The 21,319-nt window shown below is 54.7% G+C and overlaps 1 protein-coding gene across 2 annotated transcripts in view; it reads left to right on the forward strand.

Moving 5' to 3' along the window:
• The first annotated feature begins 3,794 nt into the window (after positions 1-3,794).
• Dtx1 (deltex E3 ubiquitin ligase 1) overlaps positions 3,795-21,319 on the forward strand; it is a 31,110-nt gene continuing 13,585 nt past the window's right edge. The window contains exons 1-3 of one of the 2 annotated variants that reach the window (XM_087579303.1): positions 3,795-3,953; positions 4,463-5,391; positions 19,691-20,393. In XM_087579303.1, coding sequence (XP_087435429.1) covers positions 5,133-5,391; positions 19,691-20,393 — 962 coding nt within the window. In that variant the 5' untranslated portion in view covers positions 3,795-3,953; positions 4,463-5,132. 2 annotated transcript variants of the gene reach the window in all.

A 21,319-nucleotide genomic window follows, 5' to 3' on the forward strand; every position in this document is an offset into this window, starting at 1 on the left:
TTTCAGCCCCAGGGGCACCGAACACATCTGGGTCACAGTAACTGTCTGTCTGGTTCTTTCCGTGGTCCTTCTCCTCTGCCTAGGTCAAGGGCACCCACAGCCAGCTGACTTGGATTCAAAGGGAGAGGTGGTGAGAGCTCGTCCAGTCTCCATGGAGTAGGAAGACTGGAGTCCATGAAGAGTGGAGACACATATCCAAAAACCTGTGTACCTATGTCCCCAGATGCATGGTCCGATAGCGTGTGAAGTCTGCCGCAATGCCTGCTGGGAGGTTAGAATCCCGAAAGAGTTTACAGAATGTACTTGAAACATCCCATGCCCAGCACTGGTTTGATAGAACTGCGTTCTGGGTCAGACATTTTGAGGAAGAACCAAAGAAGCAGACTCTGGGTCCGGACCACTCTGAGGACTCAGGAGTGTCTGTCCTCTTCTTCTTCTTCCTCTTGCCTTCCACTAGCCTGATCCATTCTTTTCCTCTGCTCCACCATCTTCAGGACAGGAGCCCACACCCCCGCTCAGGCCCACTGACCTCCCCGCCATTCCAAATGGCCTCAGGGATTGAACTCAGGTCTTCAGGCTTGGGCAGAAAGTGCCTTTCCCCACAGTATCATCTTGTCGGAATCAGTATATATTAAATGTTTGTTGGTTTGTTTGTTTGTTTTTTTAACCAAGGGATCTATGAATGGCCCCCAAACAGGCAGGGAATGTTCACAATGCAGACACACACACACACACACACACACACCCCTCAACCTGCCTTGGTGTCACTCTCTTGAATCCAGAAAAAAAAAAATCAGTTTCTCCGGTGAGGATTGTACTCTTAGCATCTTTGAGAGCTCAGGGGAGGATAAGTGCTCTCAAGGGAGACCAGCATTCAGATGGTTGCAGCACGTGACCTTGAGGGTACAAAGGGGATCTTCTCACCCTGGGCCTCCTGCCTCTGGATGGGAAGACACCATTCCTGGAACACAGCTTAGACATGGTCATCAACACAGCAGCTCCTTGTCACTGGGGTGGGCCTCACAGGTCACTCTATAGCCTCAGGAAGTTCCCTGACTTCCAAGGGCCCCAAAGATATTTCAAGGATGTGTGTGTGTGTGTATGTTTGTATATATGTGCGTGTGTGTGTATATATGCGTGTGTATGAGTGTGTATATATGTGTGTGTGTATGTTTGTATATATGTGCGTGTGTGTATATATGCGTGTGTATGAGTGTGTATATATGTGTGTATGTGTGTGAGAGAGTGTGTGTGTGTGAGCAAGTGTGTATGAGTATGTGTGTGTGTTTGTATATATGTGTATGTGTGTATGTGTGTGTGAGAGAGAGTGTGTGAGTATGTGTGTGTGTTTGTATATGTGTGTGTATGCGTGTGTGTTTGTGTGTGTAGTGTGTGAGTATGTGTATGTGTTTGTATATGTGTGTATGTGTGTGTATATGTATGTGTGTATGTATGTGTGTGTATGTGTGTGTGAGAGAGTGTGTGTGTGTGCGAGCAAGTGTGTGTGAGTATGTGTGTGTGTTTGTATATGTGTGTGTGTGTGTGTCTACCCTCTGCTTCCTGATCTCTTCTTAAAGTTTTTGCAATCATAGAAGGACAGAAAAGAGGTGGCCCCAGCTCTAAACAAACAGAGAGGGGCCCGGAAGCCTGCGTCTACCCTGTTCAGGAGTGACCAGTACATGCTCCTAGAGACCCAGAGAACCTGCCCCGTCTAGGCCCACAGCCACAGGTGACTGTCAACTGCGGTGTAGTTCTTCTCAGCCATCCTCCATGAAAGGCCTCACTGAGCTAGCTCCAACCAGATCTCCTCTATTCATCATTCAGCAAGCATCATGGCAGCAAAGGCTTTGGGGGCGTCAACTCCCACCCCTGCTAATTCTTGTGGGAAGCTGGACAAAGCAAGTAGCCTCTCTGAGCTTCCAGAGATTTTGTTTCTCTGCCCATAAAATGACGACACGGTCTTACCTCCAGGGGCTGAATGGAACGGACATTCAATAGACAGAATCCATCATGCAGTGATCTCGGGCCAAAGAGGTGAGCCATGGTGGAAGCCCTTAGGGATCTTTTGAACAGGAACCGGGTTCATGTAAGTGGTTAAGTAGCTGGTGGCATGATACAGGGTGTCACAGAGGAAGATGGATGAACTGGGAAAGGCTGCGGGGGAGGAGGTGACTGGATTCTTTTGGTTTTGCTACGAAATCCCTGTGCGACTTTGAGTTGATGACTTCCTTTACCTTGAGGACCTCAAGTTCCCACCTATCACAAAGTGGTCATTAAGTAGTGACTATATGTGGTTGGAAATGGCTTTCTTTCTTTCTTCATATATAAACATATATATACATATATATACATATATTGGGTACATATATATTGGATTTTGGATATATATTATATATATAATATATATCAACGCACAAGTCTGCCTCCTGGGTATAGGTTGGATTTTTATGCCCCTCCCCCAACCCAAGAAGTCATTTTGAAGACCCTGGACACAAACTCTCAGCCCCTCCCAATCTTGTGGGAGGCTATCCCACAGACCCGAGGGCTACCCTCAGACAGGTCACTGACCTGTCCAGGAGCTGGCAGCCCTGCAGGACAGAGGGCATCCTGGGCAGGGGAAAGACTCCAGCTGACCCAGTTTGGTTTTGGGAATGCGCCTAGTGTAGCCTGCCCTTGACCTTGCTCTCCCCTCCACACCATCCCCCGCTCCTCCCCTGCCTCCAGATCCCAACAGTGAAGCAAGGAAGGGATCTGGTCTGGTTCTCAAACAGATCCCTTAACCTTGTTCAGCTGCCTGGGTCATAATCCTACATGGCCTGGGGCTGTGGAATCCCCAATCTAAACACCTTAGGCCCTGGCCCTGGGGTTCTCCCCTCTCAGCCCATGCTTGTTTCCTCAGATGCTGGGTTCAGTTTGCCAGAGGCCAGAGGGCCTATCGTAGTGTCTGTGGCTGCCCCGAGGATCACCCTGCATTTAGGGAACACCTGGTGTGCAGGTGGCTGTAAGAATCTTGGTGTGAGGTCTTCCCTCCCTCCCTCCCACCAGCCTGCAGGCCTGCCTGGTCCCTTCCCCCACCCCACCCCTCACCCCCAGTGACAGATAAACGCCATCCCCATCTCCCCATCGCTCTGGCTTGCTGACAGTAGGGAAAGCCCATTTAGCAAACTGGGTCGGTCCTGAGGCCAAACCAGAGCGGCACACAGGTCGCACAGGTCGGATGGCTGTCCAGGCTCCTGGGACACTGACCTTGATCTTTTTTTTTTTTATGTTTTCCTTATTTTAGCTTTATTTTAATTTTATGTACACTGACGTTTTGACCGTTTTATTTCTTTATGAGGGTAATGGATCCTCTGGAACTGGAAGGGCTGCCACGTACGTAGGTGCTGAGAATTGAACCCGGAGGCTCTGGAAGAGCAGCCAGTGCTCTTAAGGGCTGAGCCATCTCTCCAGCCCCGCAGGACTGGGCCTTCTGGGCCCCTTCCACTATGGCAAGGAGATGCGTAGCCACCCCAGGAGACCGTATGAGCAGTCCTTAGACTGTCGGTAAATCAGATTTATTCATTCAAGCATTTATTGAGCGCCTGTTGTGTACCAGGCCCTAGCACATACGCTAAGTATACAGATGATAGATTGGAACCAGAACCCCTAAACACAGATCAGGTTAGTGTCTCCCTGCCTGGATCCGATGCCTCGTGGGCCCAGCCGGGGACTCGGTGACTCGCGTGTCACGGAGGCTGGGCGGATCGGTCTCCTCCCCTTCCTCTACCCGCCCCGCCCCGAGGCCGCCTCCACCCGCGGGATCCCAGCGACGCGTCCGACGCGTCCGCGCGCCAGGACTACTGCGTCCTCCTGTCTGTCTGTCCGGCAGCGGGCGAGGTCCGGGCTGGGGCAAAACGGTGCCCTCCTTCCCTCCCAGGAGCCCGCGGGGAAAGAGCCAGAGCCGGGAGATCACGGTGAGCACGCAGCGCAGAGACCCCAAATCCCTGGCTCCAGAAGACCCATGGGCAGATGCCACCGGGCAGGGACATAACGACCTGCAGCTCTTTCGCCCCCGGGGACGCCACCCCTGAGGAAACCTAGGTCGCAGCTGCACCCGGCATCCTCCATCCATCTCGACATTCCGCATCTTGAGCTCGAATCCCTGCATCCCACATCCTTCATTCTGCATCCCCGAATCCTGCATCCCCACATCCCGCGTCCCTGCATCCCACACCGCAGCCCCCGGTAGCGCGCGGCCTGGGGCGGGGGACGCGCTCCAACCGAGCACGGGTCACTGCGGGTGACAGTCTGGGGTCTGGTGCCTGCTCTTCTCCGGGCACCCCAGGGACTGCAGGGCACCGACCCTCGAGCCTCCCTGCCGCCCCCCCACCGGCGCCCCATTGTTCTCTGCCGCTGCTCCTAGGAGGGGGAGGGGGCTGCTCTCTTCTTAAAGGGCCCTCTCCCCTTCTTGTCGCCCCTGCAGGTCGCGAACACCAGTGGGGTGGGGCGTGCCCCCGGCCCCCGCCCCTCCCAGGGTCCCCCAGCTGCAGCTCCGGAGCCGCGATCCCCACGCTCCGCCCCCTTCCCTGGGAGATCTGCGACCACTCAGGCCGACCAGGAGAGGGGACAGGGGTGCAGGGGTGCAGGGGTGCAGGGAGCCCCGTCGGGAGGGGCGGACCCGAGTCACCCTGAAGCGAGGCACGGGATCTGAAAAGCAGAGCTGAGCGCGCAGGGAGCAGCAGGCTGGGGCCAGGGCCTCCCGGGTGACAAGGCCCTGCGTGGCGGACCGAAGGAACGGGAACGAAGCAGGGAAAGGCCGAACCTAGAGGGGCAAGCGCCTCCTCACTCCTGCACCTGCACCGAGAGGACTAAGGAATTGAGAACATGTCCCCCACCTAGGACAGACATTGCCTTCTGCGCACCGCTGTGTGCAACAGCTGCGCTCTGCGGGAAGGGGTCCTCGCAGCGTCTGGATGGCCACCCATCCCCCTAACCCAGGCCTCTAGGCCTTGGAGAGGAGCCCAGCTGGAAAAGAGGCCACACTCCTCGCCTCCCGCCCTGGAGAGGGAGGACGAAGCTTCCCCGGTGCTCCGAGGCCCAGGAGGAGCTGGGCCAGCAACAGTGGGGACCTGGCCCCGCAAGCGTCAGCGGCCATGTCACGGCCAGGCCAAGGTGTGATGGTGCCGGTGAACGGGCTGGGCTTCCCGCCGCAGAACGTAGCCCGGGTGGTGGTGTGGGAGTGGCTCAACGAGCACAGCCGCTGGCGACCCTACACGGCCACCGTGTGCCACCACATCGAGAATGTTCTTAAGGAGGATGCCCGGGGCTCTGTGGTCCTTGGCCAGGTGGACGCCCAGCTGGTGCCCTACATCATCGACCTACAATCCATGCATCAGTTCCGGCAAGACACAGGTGAGTAGCCTCCCACAGGCCAGGCCAGCAGCTCTCACAGGGGGGATGCAACAACCCCACCCCCACCCCCTCCAGGATTCCTGAAAGGGGAGTCTGGGGCTCTGGAGGTCCTTGTCTCTCCTGGAAAAAGAGACAGTGTGTCCTGGTCCAGATTAACATGTTGGTTCCAGTCCTCTATCTTATATTAGCGCGGGGGGGGGGGCATTGGGGGGAGCAATAAGCAAATCACACGGCTCTGAGCCTCAGTTTCTTCACCTGCAAAGTGGGTAGATTGCTGTCTCTCCGAGCAATGTAAAGATTTCTTTAAGTGGATCCTTCCCCTCCCCCAGCCCTGAGCCCCTCAGTGCTGTAGCACACCCTCCTATCAAACCCACAGGGGCCGTTTGGTTTCTCTCCATCAATCACAGGCAGAAAGTCTTTTTTTTTTTTTTTTTTTAATTCCCAGTAGTCCATTTTACAGGCAAAAGAAACTGAGTCTCCTAGCAGCTGAATGATTTGACAGCTGGGAGTCCAGAGCTGTGGGGGACAAGCTGGCCGCAGGTGTGGGGTGGATGTGGGAGTGGGGGTTAATGGTGTAGATGATGCCTGAGTAGTGCTGGTGGTGTCCAAGATGGGGTTGGGGCCATGCTGGAAGAAAGGGTGGTGGCGGCCCAGTAACGCTGAGACACTGAAGTGTCATGGACAGTGGGAATCCTTGATGGTCTGAAATTGATGGTGCTGCTAGGAGTGACGTTAGGAGTGGCCTGTGACTGAGGGCGGGGGTGCTGGCCATGTTGGTAGCCCCCTGGTGGGGGTGGTAACTGCTGATGATGGTCGTGGTATGTCTGCAGTACAATTGTAACCCTGACGCTAAAGATGTCCCCTATCCTCAGGCCCTCTCTCCTCTTCTGAGGATTGGTCACCTACGGAGAGTTTCTGCTACATCACTGGGTGCCCTCTGAGACACAGGACAGGCAGTGCGCAGTGAGGCCCTGCCTCGTGGGAATCAAGGAACCCTTGGTGTGTTTAACCTCAGGGGCTGTGATGGGGACGGAGGAGACCTCTATGCTTCCCTGGGTGAACTAGCTTTGAGGACAACACAATCTTCGTCCTCCTTATAGCTTCCCAGCCGGCCTCCAGGCCGCTAACCACCTGTAGCTATTTCAACTCCAGTTAGTTAAAAACACGTCAGCAGGTAGCCACCCTTTGATCGCTCAAGAGCCACAAGCAGGGCTAAGCAGGCTACAATGTGGACCCAGAGCGTCCAGGGTTACAAGGGGTAACAGAGTCCAGACATGCAGGGGGTAGGGGATGGGGGACACATCTCCAGTGGCCCATCAATGTGACATTTCAGTGTATCTATTTCCGTACCTTCGGGCATCATCTGTGGCCAGGTCGGTCACAAGGACATTTACTGACCTCCTACTGTGTGCTGGAGTGCAGCAGGGAGTGAGACCCTTCTTAGCAGCAACTGACCACTAGTGATTGTCTGTATGTGGTGAAGGAGTGACCAGGAGGCAAGAGCCTGTGGGACAGAGACGTATGGGTACTTGGGAAGACAGACCAGGATATGGTGTTCCCAGAAAAGGGGATCAGCCAGGGCAAAGGTCCTGGGGGTGAGAAGGAACGGCATGGGCACCAGTCTATAGCGTTTGGGAGCCAGGGAAGCTGGCTCCAGACATGCAGATGTAGGCTTTAGGCTCCTCCTCCTAGAGAAAAGGAGGGTGGGTGGTGTCTGAGAGGAGAAGGTGGGGTTGGTCCCCTCACCTGCATCTTGGTTTAGCTTTCTATAGAGATTTTCCCAGACTTAAGTTGGAGGGTGGGGTCCTTAGAAGCAGAAGTAGCCCCTCCCAAGGGCCCCAAATTTGTATCTTTGCTGGTGATCCTCCCCTGAGGTCTCCTTCATGTCTCGGCACCCCAACTGGAGCCCCCAAGTCCTCAGAGTCCCAGGCCTATACCACAGCATCAGTATCTGTTCTTTGGCCCAACCCAGGCCTAAGCCTTCACTTCCCAACTTCTCTCCGACTGCTTCTTCAAGTCACGCCTAGTCTGTGAGCTGGGAAAGGGACTGGGCCTCTGAGCGCCTGCCAAGATTCTCCAAGCAGGGTACAGGTTATAGAAACCTGTAGGGAAGTAAAGGGACAGCCTAGGATTCTGGGAAGCTTGGGGCAGACTCCTCCCTGCAGAGAGACAGACTGGGCTGAACTGGTTAGGGAAGGCCTCTGGCCCTTCCTGCCCCAGTTCCAGGGAAGAAATGAGATGCATTCAGGCCTCCCTTTAGCTCTGACCAGCTTGGGGACCAGGCCTGAGGACCTCTCTCCTCCCCAGGCCTCAGTTTCCACATTGTGTCAGCAGAGAGAATGGAGCCAGTCTCACCTTATAGACCAACTCCTAGTGAGCCCATAGCTGGGCACACTGTGAATGAGAGAGGGGGTGGCACATCCTAGTGCCAGGGGCTAGGAATCTTGCTCAGTTGAGGGGACCAGAAGTTCAAGGTCATCCCCAGCTATATTGTGAAATCACAACAACCTGGGATATACAAGGCTTTGTCTCAAAAATCAAAACAAATTCAAAGAACAAAAACCAAAAACAAAAACAAAACCGGCCAATTGTAAAGCCATAAAACCCAAAACTCGCGTGCATGCACCAAAGCACACAGGGCCCCCATCAAGACTTGCTTAGTATCAAAGTCCCTGGAAGCTTCTGGAAGCTGACCTGTCCTCATGTGGGGAGATGTGAGCCTGGTTTTGCCCTGATGCACAAGCTGGTGGGCTTTTCAGTCACGTGGGACCTCTTGCGAACCAGAACCCTGCCACTGGAGCATGCGCACTGCGTGGAACATGTGCAAATGAGAAAGTGTGGCTGGGTTCCGATAAACACTGTGGCCGCCGCTGATATTTGAATTTTGTGCCATTTTCACAGCTCATAAGTTATTATATTTTTTACAACTGTTGGAAAATGTAAAAACCACTCTCCATTCTTCTTCGGGTGGGGAGTGGGGGAGTGGGGGTGCGTCGACCCCTTCCACTGCAGTTCACCCCACCCCTGCCCCCTGCCAGAGCATCTTCTAAACTTGCCTGTGGGGTGTGACAGAGGCCGACACCCCAGAACACCCAGCATGATGTAGGCACGCCTCAGGATGTGCCAGACGGAGCTCATGTTCAGTGCAAACACACGCGCGGCCACAGCCTGCTCATCAGCCGCCGGCACACAAATGTCCTGTCAGTCTGCCTGCAAGGCGGCCAGCCAACCCAAGGGAGGGGAAGGGAAGGGGGCCAGGTGTCAGGCTTGGGGACAAGAGGAGAGGACAGATCTGTCACGTGTGCGTGGGGGAGACATGATTGTTTACTCAGCTGCCCCAGATGTTTCCACTTCTCCCCTCTGGGAGGAGGGGTGGTTCCCACAGAGCCCCCCACGTAGAGGCAAAGGCTACATCCCCTGACCTCGGGATATTAGATCCCTAACAGCTACACCCCATTGTCTACTGCTAGCTAGGTTTCTTTTCTGGGCTGGGGATTTGAACTTTGAGCCCAGGACCTCACACACACTGGGCCAGTACTCTTCCACTGAGTTACGTCACCGGTCCTCTTTAGTGTTCGTTTTCTTTTGAGACAGGCTCTCCCCAGCTGGCCTTGAACTTGTGACCCTCCTTCTCACTCTTCTGATGGAATGACAAGGCCTGGCTGAACTCCCAAAGCTTAACCCCTTTGCCTGGAGCTCCACTACCTCAGGTGGTTGCAAATTGTCAGGACCTGAGGGGTTGGACCAAATGGGCTCATAGAGGCCAAGGAGCCATCGGGATGTGAGGTGGGGAGGAGCTAGGAATGGCTTTACTCTTCCCCAACAACTCTGAGACCTATAAGGTTTAGACTCCAGGTAGGAAGACTGAGGCCCAGAGAAGGTGAGTCACTTGCCCAGAATCACACAGCTTAGCAGCCCCAGGGCCTCCTTCAAGACCTTCTCTGAACAGCCAGGATAGTGGGCTCCGTGGTCTCTATGGCCAGGGAGTGGGGGTGGGGAGAGAGAGTTTCTGTGTGACAAGTCTCCCATGTTCCTTCTCAGAAGAGACAGCTAAGGCAGACGCCATGAGAGCTCCACCAGTAACTGTGGCTCTGGAGACAGGGATAGAGTGGTCCTACATCCCTTCCCTGGGCAGCCATCCCTCATCCCTCATCCCTCATCCAGTCCTTAAGGGTGGGTCCTGCCTGAGATACTTAGACTAAAGGGGAGGACTGAGGTCACCTATCGAGGAAGGGCAGCTGTTGCCATTGAAAGCACTTTCAACATTCACAGTCCAGTTGGGATGGGACGACAAAGCTCCAGAGAGGGTGATCAACCTGCCCAAGGTCACACAGCTTTTCTCTCTCAAACCAAAAGTAGGCATCCCAAGTCGGGTCTCAAGGATAGAGATGAGGGCTGGGTGTCCCCTGAGAGCTCTCTTGGGCGTGTTGTTGTTATGTCTAAACTAAGGCAGGGACATCCCGAGTTATCCTGGAGCCTCTAGGGCCCGGGGCCATGACTACCACACCTCTGAGGCCTTTTCCTAGCAAGTCTGGGGCTGGGCTTGATGCCAGAGCAAGAAGGACTGGAAAGTGGTTTCTGTCAGGTCCAGCTAAGCCCTATGCCGCATGTCCCTGTCACAGGCCACAGTCCCTCCCCCGAGCTTCTGTTTTTTGGGGGCTACTGTTGGTCAGGTCCATGACTCTTGAATGACTCTGTCATTATTAAATTGGTGTTGCCCAGGGCCTGGTACAGGGCTGGGTGTTGGGGGGACTCTCAGAGAAAAAGACAAAATCAATCAATCTCAGATTTTATCGATCAATACCAAATCCTTGTCGGTGTTGAGGAGAAAGCTAAAAGCCAGCACATTGTGGAAATGACTTCTGAGCCCATTTCTGACAAGGAGGCCAACAGAAAAGTGTATAAAAGCCCACCTGCTGCCTGTGTGATTGTGAGCAAACCACTTAACCTCTCTGGTTAAGTAAACTCCACTTACTGAAGTGTAAAATGGGACTAATCCTTCCCCAGGACGCTTTCGCAAGAAAACTTTAAAAAAAATTATTTATTTATTATATACAAGTACACTGTCACTGTCTTCAGACACACCAGAAGAGGGCATCGGATCCCATTACAGATGGTTGTGAGCCACCATGTGGTTGCTGGGATTTGAACTCAGGACCTCTGGAAGAGCAGTTGGTGCTCTTAACCACTGAGCCATCTCTCCAGCCCCTTGTCCCTCATTCTTAAGGTAGGAGAGGGACCTAAGTGCCTTCTGAGGCCCAGGGTGCTCCAAGCAGGTGACGTGGGCTCCTGTGGGGAGAGGCAGTCAGTGCAGGAGGCACACTCAGGCCTGGGGACAGAGGGAGGCCATGACAAGCAGGGGGCAGAAAAGGTGTTCCCTTGGGGCCCTTAAGACCTGGCAGACTTGGCTGCCAGCTGCTGCCTTTTAGCAGCAAGGCCCCAAGGGACTCAGAGCCAGTATGCACTACCAGCATCTTAATCTCAGACCCTGGGAGGCTGGCATCAGTGAGCCCGGGGGCGGGCAGGCTTCTCTTCAGCGAGTAGCACTCCCCTTAGCCACACCTTGGAGCTGGGAGGTGAGAGCATTTGTCCAAGACTTAGCCAGGGGATGAAACACAGGCTGGGGAGTGTGAGTCAGGGTGGCGGTGACAAGGACAACTGTAGCAACACCCCCCCCAAGGTTGCTATGTGATACCTTGGATGACCATGAGGGTCCCGAGTCTGTGAGGAGGGGGGTCCTCCTGCCTCTCTTCTCTGGCAGTTCTGGAGTCTATCCTGAGAGCTGGGATGGGGGTACTGCTCTGATGGAGGAGAGAGAGTTGAGAAGGTGATAAAGAGACCAATACGAAGAGGATGGGGAGGGAGGAAGGAAGGGAGGGTTCTCATGGAGATGGAAGGGAGGAGGGGAGAGAGGAGGGGTCATGGTGGGAAGTGGGAGTTTGGGGGCAGTATTATGTCCAGATTCCTCTTCATGCAGGGACCCCAGGGTCCTCCCCGTTTTCCCATGAGCCTCCTATCTCCTACCTAGCCACTATCATAACAGAGCCACACCCAGCTCAGGCCAGTCCTCAGCACAGCCTTGTCTCCTGGGGACTCACTCACCACGAGCCCACTCAGCCTAGAACAGCAGCCAAGGACATGGGAGCCAACATAGACCACCTTGGAATCCTGTGGCTGAGGACAGGATCTCCTGGTCTGGCCCAGGAATTCACTGGGCACAGCGATAAGCTGCGACTTTAGACAAGGCCCACAGGTCCCCAAGCCTCCGTTTCATCTGCAATGTGGTCCCAGAAGCATCAGCCTTAAGTCATTTTACAGGGGCTGGGGACACAGCCCAGTTAGGGATGCTCCCTGGTGTGCGTGAGGCTCTGGGTTCGATTCCCCAGCCCTCCATAAACCAGGGGTGGTGGAGTACAGTTGTAATCCCAGCACTGGGGAGGCAGAAGGGTCAGAAATTCAAGGTTATCCTCTGCTACATAGAGAGCCTGAGGCCAGCCTGGGCCTCAACGGAAAAAAAAATATTAATTTAATGAGCACCTACTGTGTGCGAGTGTCCGGAATGTAACAATCGACAGGGTGGACACAGAAAGCCTGCCTGCGGTACTCAGTCCTGGTGGAGTGAGGAGGTACCACAGAAGTCTAGGACATGGGGCTGTCACTGACCTTGAGCCTGCACAGCTGCCAGACTGGGGCTGCGTCTCCTCCAGATCCTTCGTGGCTATGCCCTTGTTCTGCCTCTCTGGGCCCCTCCCACATTCTCTCTGGACCTGGTCCAGGCTGCCACCTCCACCTGCCCAGACAGCAGTGACTGGAGTTCGTGAAGGAGCCTGGCAGGCAGCCCCATAGCCCAGCATCCTGAACTGTAGAACAAAGGACCCAGCCATCGCAGGTGGCTGCCAAGACAGCCTGCCCATACCCGCAACCCAACTCTTTCACAGTGACAGCGCCACAGCCCCTGTGAGCCTCTGTCTCTCTCTCTTGGGCTCCAGTAGGGCCATCAAGGGTAGCAGAGCTCAGGGGGGAGGGAGGACCATTCCTGTTGAGGTCTGAGCAGCTAGGCCCTGTGAGAGAGTCAGCCTGAGGTCAAATGCTGACTAGCTAGCTAGGTGACCTCAGACAAGTTTCTCTGTCTGGAACTCAGTTTCCCCATCTGTGCAGAGTTTGCAAATTCAATTGTGTAACTGGAAAACAGTGCAGGCAGACGCTGGAAACGCACAGGTCTAGGGGTATCTTACATTCCAACCCACGGCACACAGTAGGTGCTTAATAGATCCTTGAAGGCACTGAACCAGTGTTACATCTGTGATCCCAGTACTCTGGAGGCTACGGCAGGATTATCAGTTTGATGCCAGCCTAGGCTACAAAGTGAAACTCGGTCTCAAAACAAACATCGGGAAAAAAACAACAAAAAACAAAATGAAAAACACTTGAAGTCATGCACAGGGTGGCCCTGACCCAGCTCTGATGACCTGTTGCTAAGGAAACCAAACCTTGTAACCATGGTCTCTGGATATTTGAGGCTAACGTGTCCTTTATTCCCCTCCCCAATTTTTTTTTTTTTTGAGACAAGGTCTATGTAGCCCTGGCTGTCCTGAAACTCACTCTGTAGACCAGGCTGGCCTAGAACTCACAGAGATCTGCCTGTGACTCTGAAGTGCTGGGACCAAAGGCGTGCTCTGCTATGCCTGCCTACTCTCCCAGCTTTTAAATGTTGTTCATGAGTTCTTTCTCGTCATAAGCAGTGGGTGAGCGGAGAAAGCCCACATTCATGCCAGTGAGAGCCTCCAGCCTGGCCGTGGGAACGGCCCACTTAATGCCATCCATATCCACGAATTGCATCATTCATTGGTTGTATCATTCATTCACTGCATCATTCATTCACTGCATCATTCATTCCCTCATATTCAGCCATCATTTCCACGGCTCTGGCCTTGTGCTACTGACGACATTGAGATGCAAAAGAGGCTGAGAAACCCTGTCCCAACCTTCTGGGAGAGGGGTATTAGCCAGGCTGAAGGGGACACAGACAGCCTGTCACCTAGTGGTGCAGCTTCCAGTATCATAGAACGCAAGGTTTAAGTTAAGGGAGCCTGTGGGAGAGTCCTTGGTTCTCCTTCAGATTGGTGGAGACGATTCCAGAGTTAAGCCAAGAAAGTTGAGCTCAGCGAGGAAGAAAAGTGGGAGGGTGGAGGAACCTTTAGACAATCAGGGTTTGGCAGGTGGCAGCCCCCAAGAATATGGCTGTTCAGGATTGTGTTCCATTTCACAGGCTGGAAGGAAAAGCTTGGGGGGATCCATGGGAAGAGGATTCAGGGTCCCCCTGTCTCCTCCCCTTCCCCTTCCCACCCTCAGCTGCTGCTGAGCCAAGCCATCTGAATCTCTGGCTATGGGAATCAGTGTCAGGGAGGCTCCAGGGCCATGAGGTGCACAAGGATTCCCCCACAAACACACACACGCACACACACATGCACACACACGCCCCATGCTGCAGCCTTAGGACATCAGTGGCCAAACGAGTGGAGGAAACTTGGGGCCAAGTCCTCCCCACCCCATCACAGCAGCCCACCCCTAGGGAGCTTGGGCAGCCCCATGCCCAAACCACTAATGGGCCAGTGCCAAGCCTGAGAGTCCCACAGGAGCAATCCCAGAGAATCAGATCTGCAGGTTCATTGATCGCGGCCAGAGCAGGAGGCCCTTGACCCAGAGCCAGCTGCTTCTCCCTCAGTCAGCCAGTGCCGGGGCCGGACATCTGTGTCTTCCTAAGGAGCCTCTGTTTCCCCACTTTTCAGGTGGATCCCCTTGGGGAGGTGATGTCAAAAGATGTTACTCAGCCCCGGGCTGCCTTTTTTATTGCAGCACCAGCCCTGCAGACAGCCTGAGGTGCAAAGCTGCAGTTCTCCTGGCTGGGGTTTCCGCTTCAGCCTCAGCCATGTCTCTTACTTGCTAGGTAGCCTCTGTGCCTCAGTTTCCCCCATGGTGACAGGGCCTTGTGAATACACATAGTTAAAGAAACAGCCACAGACAGTCTGGAATCTCAATGGACCAGGGAACTGTGGATGACCCTGCGTGTGTCCCAGAACTGCCCGGCACCTGGGCACCCTCATCTGTACCCCGGGCAGCCAGCTCCATTTCACAGTGTGGTGGAGGATGAGATGGAGGGACAAGTGGGTTCTGGACAGGGAATAAGCTTACTGATGGTGTCATTGTTTTCTGGGATAGTTGAAGATATCACAACATCCCTCCCTGAGCCTGGCCTCCAGAGGTGCTCAACCGCTCACTCACTGCCCAGCCCCTGGTCTGAGGCCCCCAATTTGACAGGACATCCATGGCTGACTCCCACAGGCCCTCCTTCCCACCCCGTCTGAGTGCCCTTAAGTGAGGTCATGCCCCTTAAGGAAGCCACCTCCAAAGGGAGGGGCCTCTACTGGGAACTGTTTAGTGCCAGAGGGGCAAGCAAAGGTTACCCCCATTGGCAAAGCCATTGTGTTCTGAAGAGCTGCAGGTGAGACTCCCCCATACATGCTATGCCTCTAGGTGTGTGTGTGTGGGGGGTGTCTGTGTAGGAAAGCAAACTGAGGTAGTGAGCTCCCCGTGAGCTCAGGAAGCAAGCAATACTCTCCACTTCCTCTCCTGTGCTCAGCCCTCAACTCTCACCCTTCCTTACCTGCTCCCACCCCTACCTCTCCACCCCCCAACTCCCCCACCCTACCCCGTCTCTAGCCCTCAAGTGTTAAAAGGGATCAGTCTGTGTGGCCTGAGAGGGAAGAGATGGAGGGGGAGGACAGTAATGAACCTGCAAGGGGGCACACATTGTAGGTGCCCATCAAAGGGTATACAGTAATACAAACATGCCTTCTGGTGGTGTCCCCCATCCCCCACCTCCCTTCTCTCACTGTCTCAGCCCCAGCCTGCAGCCCTCTCTGACTCTGCTGGCCTGCCTCTAGGCTTCCAGCCACTCTCTGGTGCAGCACACAGTGCCTGCCCTCTGGCTCCCAGAGAGCTAAGGATCTTGGAGCCTCTGACAGCCTATGAGTGAATGTGTGTCTGTCTCTCTGTCTCTTTGTCTCTGTCTCTCTCTTGCGTTCTCTGCCTTGTCTCTCTATCTCGCTCTGTCTGCCTCTGTCTCTGTCTGTCTGCCTCTCTCTGTCACCTATGCTCCCTCCCTTTTTCTGGCTGTCACCTCTGTGCTGTCTCAGGCCCTGCAGCCTCCAGCAGACACGAGCCCCCCAGCCCCTCACCAGTTCAGGCCATTTTTCAATTGCTCATTCTTATGGGACAGAGGAAGATGGTGCACCCACAAAAGCTGATACATAACACCAGGCCCAGGACAGCCTTCTGCACAGGTACTGACAGCCTTGGGGTCCCACTCTGGGTGGCCAGCCCCGGGCTGGAGAAGTCTGAGTAGTGGACATCTCCCAGGTTCATGCACGGGGTGTCCAGTCTTTGACTCATTGTTCTATCCACAAATCTAGGCCAAGGCCACCATGGAGGAGACCTAGGAAATCTCAAGATTCAAATCCAAGCAGACACTGGGAGCCAGCTGCCTCCCTTCCCCACACACCCCGGGTTCATGGCCACCCTGGTCAGGAGGGACAGATGGGCAGGCAGCAGCAGCCGCCGCAGCCATGCAGGGTCTAGTAGGGCGGGCACAGCCGCCCTAATTACTCCAGCTCTCCAGGCTCCGATCCGTTCTCAAAAGGACTCCGGGGACACTGCCTTTAATAACTACCACTAAACAGGCAAGAAAATCCATGCCTGGTAAACAGAGCCCTGGGGAGGAGATGCGGGCTGGCCAGCTCCCAGAATCCTTTGCAGCAGAGCCCTCTCCCAATGCCCTAGGTCCACCTCCCCTCTTCTCTGCCATGCCCAGACCCTCCCCTCCGCCTCAGCTCCAAAGGTCTGGGGTTCAGCTGCACATGCGGTCCTCCCCCGGGGCAGGTTTTGGAAACACTGTAGCGCTGATATGGGCTTTTGTCATCCCAGAAGTTATCAGCCAGTTCAGAAGACAAAGCACAAAGGATTCCCGGCAAACATGGCAGGCAGCCTCTGCCCCTGAACTAGAGGGGCTGGACTTCCCTGGAGCTCTGTGGGATGATTAGGATTTCACCGTGTAGGGTCCCTGGAAGTGGGTCATGTGTGGGATAGCCTCCATCGCCGCCGACACTGGTCAATGGCTTCTACAAGCTAAGTCACATGCTAAGAAGCAGCTGTCATGCCTTCTTTTATTTTGTCCCCCCAGAAGTTCCTTGGAGTAGTTGTTGACACCCCCATTTTACATATAAGACCACTGAGACTGTATGAGGAGCCAGGGTTCCTGCAGACTCGCTAACCTACTGGCTGCTTACAAGAAGCATTCTGGAATTCTCACTCATTCTGACCCTGAACCCACTTTAGCTGGGGACCTGAGCAGGACCTGCGCAAGGTGGCAGTTCCCTTGTGTCCCTCCTGTTCCATCCAAGACACATGGCTCCTCTTACCTTACCACAAAGCTGACCACCCATAGTACTTAGGGTTCATCTCTTTACAGCCCCTCATTCTGCAAATGGGGAAACTGAGGCATTATGTGGGGAGGAACCTAGCAACCAGGAGCAAAGGGACAGGATACAGGGTTTGCTCCCAGCACAGCGAAAACCACAGAAAATCAATATGCAATTCATTAAAACAAACAGGCATCAGGCCCTGGGGAGTCTTCCTGTGGTTGGCTGGGACATTGTTGCTGCCTAGGGACCTTATTTCATGGCACCTTACACCCTGCCCCCGCCTCTTCTATCAACACCTACAGCTAGAAACCTGTTTCCCCACCTTTCAGGGCCAGTGCTGTTGTGAGGGGGCAGCCCTAGACATTCTAACAGACAAGGCAGATGGCAAGGTCTTTGCAACCTGTATGGCAATACATTGAGGGACAGTCAGACAGGGTCTGTGGTCAGGAGGGGAACCTCCCAGCATGACACTATCTGGCTTAGGCTCCTGCACCAGACACCCTGGAAAAAAAATCTCATGTTCTGAGGACCTACTGTGTGAGGCACTGTGCCCAGACTGGAGATGAGAGAGCTGGAGGGTTAGGCAGAGGACTCCCTGTGGGCCTGAACTGACAGGTCAGGGAGAAGACGCAGAGGACTTGACCGGGATGATTAAGTACCAGAAGTGGGGATATGCCAAGGCAGGGACAGAACAACTCATTCAGCAGCCATATGTGGGAAGAAGGCCATGACATCCATACAGACCTGGATTAAAGAAGTCTGAAAGTGGCTAAGTCAAAATCCAGGCAGAAGGAACAGCCATGCAAAGGCCCTTGAGGTAACACGAGGTTTGGGATGGCTAGGGAGCAACAGGGAGGTCAGGTCATCATGAGGACTTCAGCTCTTACAGGTCACTGGGAGCTCAGGTTTGTGAGGATGGATGTGATGTTGACTGGACGGGATGTTCTGGATGTCCAGTGGGGACAAGGGCACGAGTCTACTGCTCTGGGACAAGCAAAGGAGGCAAAATGGCTCAGGCACAATGGCTCAGAGGAGCCTGGAATCTGGCAACAGAGCTGTCAAAGAGTCAGCTCAATGGTTCCACCTGGTCCCAGGAAGGAGGGTAGAGCCAATGGCACAGGTTTGGGAGGAATCAAAGCAGAGGCAGGATCCTCCCCCACAGCTTTGGGGAGCTCTGCCCACCTGGCCCGTTTCCCTGAGGAGAACCCAATGTGCTTACAGAACTGCACAGTCATGACACGGGAACTCCAGATGAGGGCTGTCTGCTCCTCATCCCCCTAGGGCCTCCAGAAGACTCTGCTAGAAAGGCTACCCTCAAGTCCTTTCAGTGGTCTGCAAGACATGTTGGGCCAGGGAGCTGTGGCCAACCATGGAGAGGAGGCCAGCATATTAATCCTCTGTCTCACTGCTGTGACAAAAAGGCCTGGCAAAACCACTGTTTATTTTGACTCACAGTTTGAGGGTACAGTCTGTTGTGTCAGGCGCCCCGTCATGTGACAGCCAGTCAGGAAGCAGAGAGAGACAGACACCATGGCTCAGCCCCGGCTCCTTTTTTCCTGCAATCCAGGACCCTAGTCCACTTACATCCAAGATGGATCTCCCATCTCCACTAACTCAGTCCAGAAACTCCCTCCCAGACACGTCCAGTGGTTTGGTTTCGAGGTGAGAGATGCTAGGCCCTGGCCAGTTGATGATCAATACTGGCCAGTTGATCAATCACTGTTGTCCAGGCCACAGAGGCCGGGGGAGACATGAAGGATTTCCAACGGCTTTGTAGGAGGTGGCAGCCAGCCTTACAAGTCCAGGGGAGAGATTTCTGTGCTGTAGGCCAGAGCCAGCTAAGGCTTTGAGGAGTCCTGCAGCCTGTGTTATCAGTCACTGGTCAGTTTTCTCAGCTCGGCTCTCAGGCAGAGGGGTTAAGCTTCAGCCAGTGCAAGGGAAGCCACAGCAGTGGCCAACTGCAGGGCAGACCAAGATATCACAGAGCTTCGTGGGGGTCTGGGTACATTCTCAAGGAGCACAGCAGATACTCAGCACCTGAGGACTGGGACACCCACACACGGGGGGGGGGCAGACAGACAGACAGACAGAGTCAGACATCGGAGGGAAGGAGAAAGGCTACGTGTGGGTGTGAATGTATACAAGGTGTGGCTGAATGAATGAAGCAAGAGATGAATGAATGAATGAGTGAAGGTGTGGCTGAATGAAGTGAGAGATGGGCAAAGGTGCAACCAAATGACTGGTCCAACGGGAGAAGTGTGGATTCCGGTGGATCCCGTATGAACGGAGAAAGCCACACCTATTCCGGTTTCTGGGAGTCCCGGAAAGAGCTCGGTGGGCAAGTGGGCCTTGCTCTCTGTGTGGCCACTACCAACCAACCTTTGCTGTTCTCCCGGCCCCTGTGGTTACTCCAACCTTTGGGGCTGCCCCTGCAAAGGACAGACTGGCTCTCCAGGCCCGCCCCTGCCTCTTTTTCCTTTTTGGTTCTCTTTATGGCCCCATCGAGTGCCTGTTTCCTAGCGTGCTGACTGGGCCTCTGCCTGCTTCTTTCCCAGCCCCCTTGTCTGTTAATTTTAATTGCTTTTATTTATTAGTTTATTGAAGGTCAGATCACAGCCTGAGGGAACCGATTCTCTTCTTCAACCGTGTGGGTCTCTGGGATTAGAATCATATTGTCAAGCTTGGTAGCAAGCACCTTTACCTTCTGAGCCATATTGGCGGCCCTGTCCCCATGTCTTGATGCTCCCTGTCTGCACTGGTCCCCTTCCTGACTCTGAAGCCTGGGCTTGTACTGACACACCTCTCCCTCCTGAGCGCAGGTACCATGCGGCCAGTGAGACGCAACTTCTACGACCCGTCGTCGGCGCCGGGCAAGGGCATCGTGTGGGAGTGGGAGAACGACGGCGGGGCGTGGACGGCCTACGACATGGACATCTGTATCACCATCCAGAACGCGTACGAGAAGCAGCACCCGTGGCTCGACCTCTCATCGCTCGGCTTCTGCTACCTCATCTACTTCAACAGCATGTCCCAGATGAACCGCCAGACGCGCCGCCGCCGCCGCCTGCGCCGTCGCCTGGACCTGGCTTACCCGCTCACGGTTGGCTCCATTCCCAAGTCGCAGTCCTGGCCCGTAGGAGCCAGCTCGGGTCAGCCCTGCTCCTGTCAGCAGTGCCTGCTGGTCAACAGCACGCGCGCCGCCTCCAACGCCATCCTGGCCTCACAGCGCCGCAAGGCGCCCATTGCGCCAGCCGCGCCTCCAGCGCCCCCACCGCCCCCGCCGCCGCTGCCACCCGGAGGGCCTCCGAGTGCGCTCGTTGTGCGCCCCAGTGCCACCTTCGCCGGGGCCGCGCTCTGGGCCGCACCTGCCGCCGGTCCCACGGAGCCCGCGCCGCCTCCAGGAGTTCCCCCAAGGAGCCCTAGCGCCCCCAACGGAGCGCCCACCCCGGGTCAAAACAACCTCAGCCGGCCAGGACCACAGAGATCCACCAGCGTCAGCGCACGCGCTTCTATTCCACCTGGGTAAGACCCACACACACACCTCCTCCAGAAGGGCACCCAGGGCCACCCAGCGAGTTAGCAAGCTGGACAGCAGGGCCCCATGAGTCAGGGACCATCGTCATCCCATTTACTGCTGGAAGGTATCCCAGCCCACCACCTGTATAAGCTGGTTGGCAAGCAAAAGCCCCTGGCATCCTCCTGTCTGCCCCCTCCCCCAGCGCTGGCACTGGGAGACCATGACTACCATTGTCTGGCTATTCACACCCATGCACGCCCATGGATGCATGCATTCACGATTCTGAGGGATGACATTTACGCCTTCACCATCGCGTGACGAGCACTGACCCACTGAGCCATTTCCCGAGCCACAAGATGTTTATTATTTGCCAAACTTTCTGAGAGTCATTTTGTGACACCCCCAAAGACGAATCTAGAAGCCATAAAAGAGAGGTACCTTCTGTCCATCACCCAGGAGATCAGGGGTTCATCCCAGACCAATAGATCCAGTGATGGGAATTTTGTTTTGTTTTCTCATTTACTGGTGGGGCAGGGAATCGAATTCAGGATGCCAGGCTTAGTGACAAGCCTCATCTTCTGAGCCATCTTTCCTTTCCAAAAGAGAATGATGCATGGGAACATAGGAGTCTCACCTGCTCCAGGCCACGGTAACCTTGAGGGTTGAACCAATTTTCTCTAGAGAAACATCACTGTCACTTTGTGTTCTTTTTTTTTTTTTAATTTATTATATATAAGTACACTGTCACTATCTTTAGACACACCAGAAGAGGGCATCAGATCCCATTACAGATGGCTGTGAGCCACCATGTGGTTGCTGGGATTTGAACTCAGGACCTCTGGAGGAGCAGTCAGTGCGCTTAACCGCTGAGCCATCTCTCTAGCACTCTCTCCACTTTGGGTTCTTAATGTCACTTTCCAAACTGGGCTCC

The sequence above is a fragment of the Rattus norvegicus genome, chromosome 12 (assembly GCF_021556685.1).
Source record: "Rattus norvegicus strain SHRSP/BbbUtx chromosome 12, alternate assembly SHRSP_T2T, whole genome shotgun sequence".
NCBI classification, from domain to species: domain Eukaryota; kingdom Metazoa; phylum Chordata; class Mammalia; order Rodentia; family Muridae; genus Rattus; species Rattus norvegicus.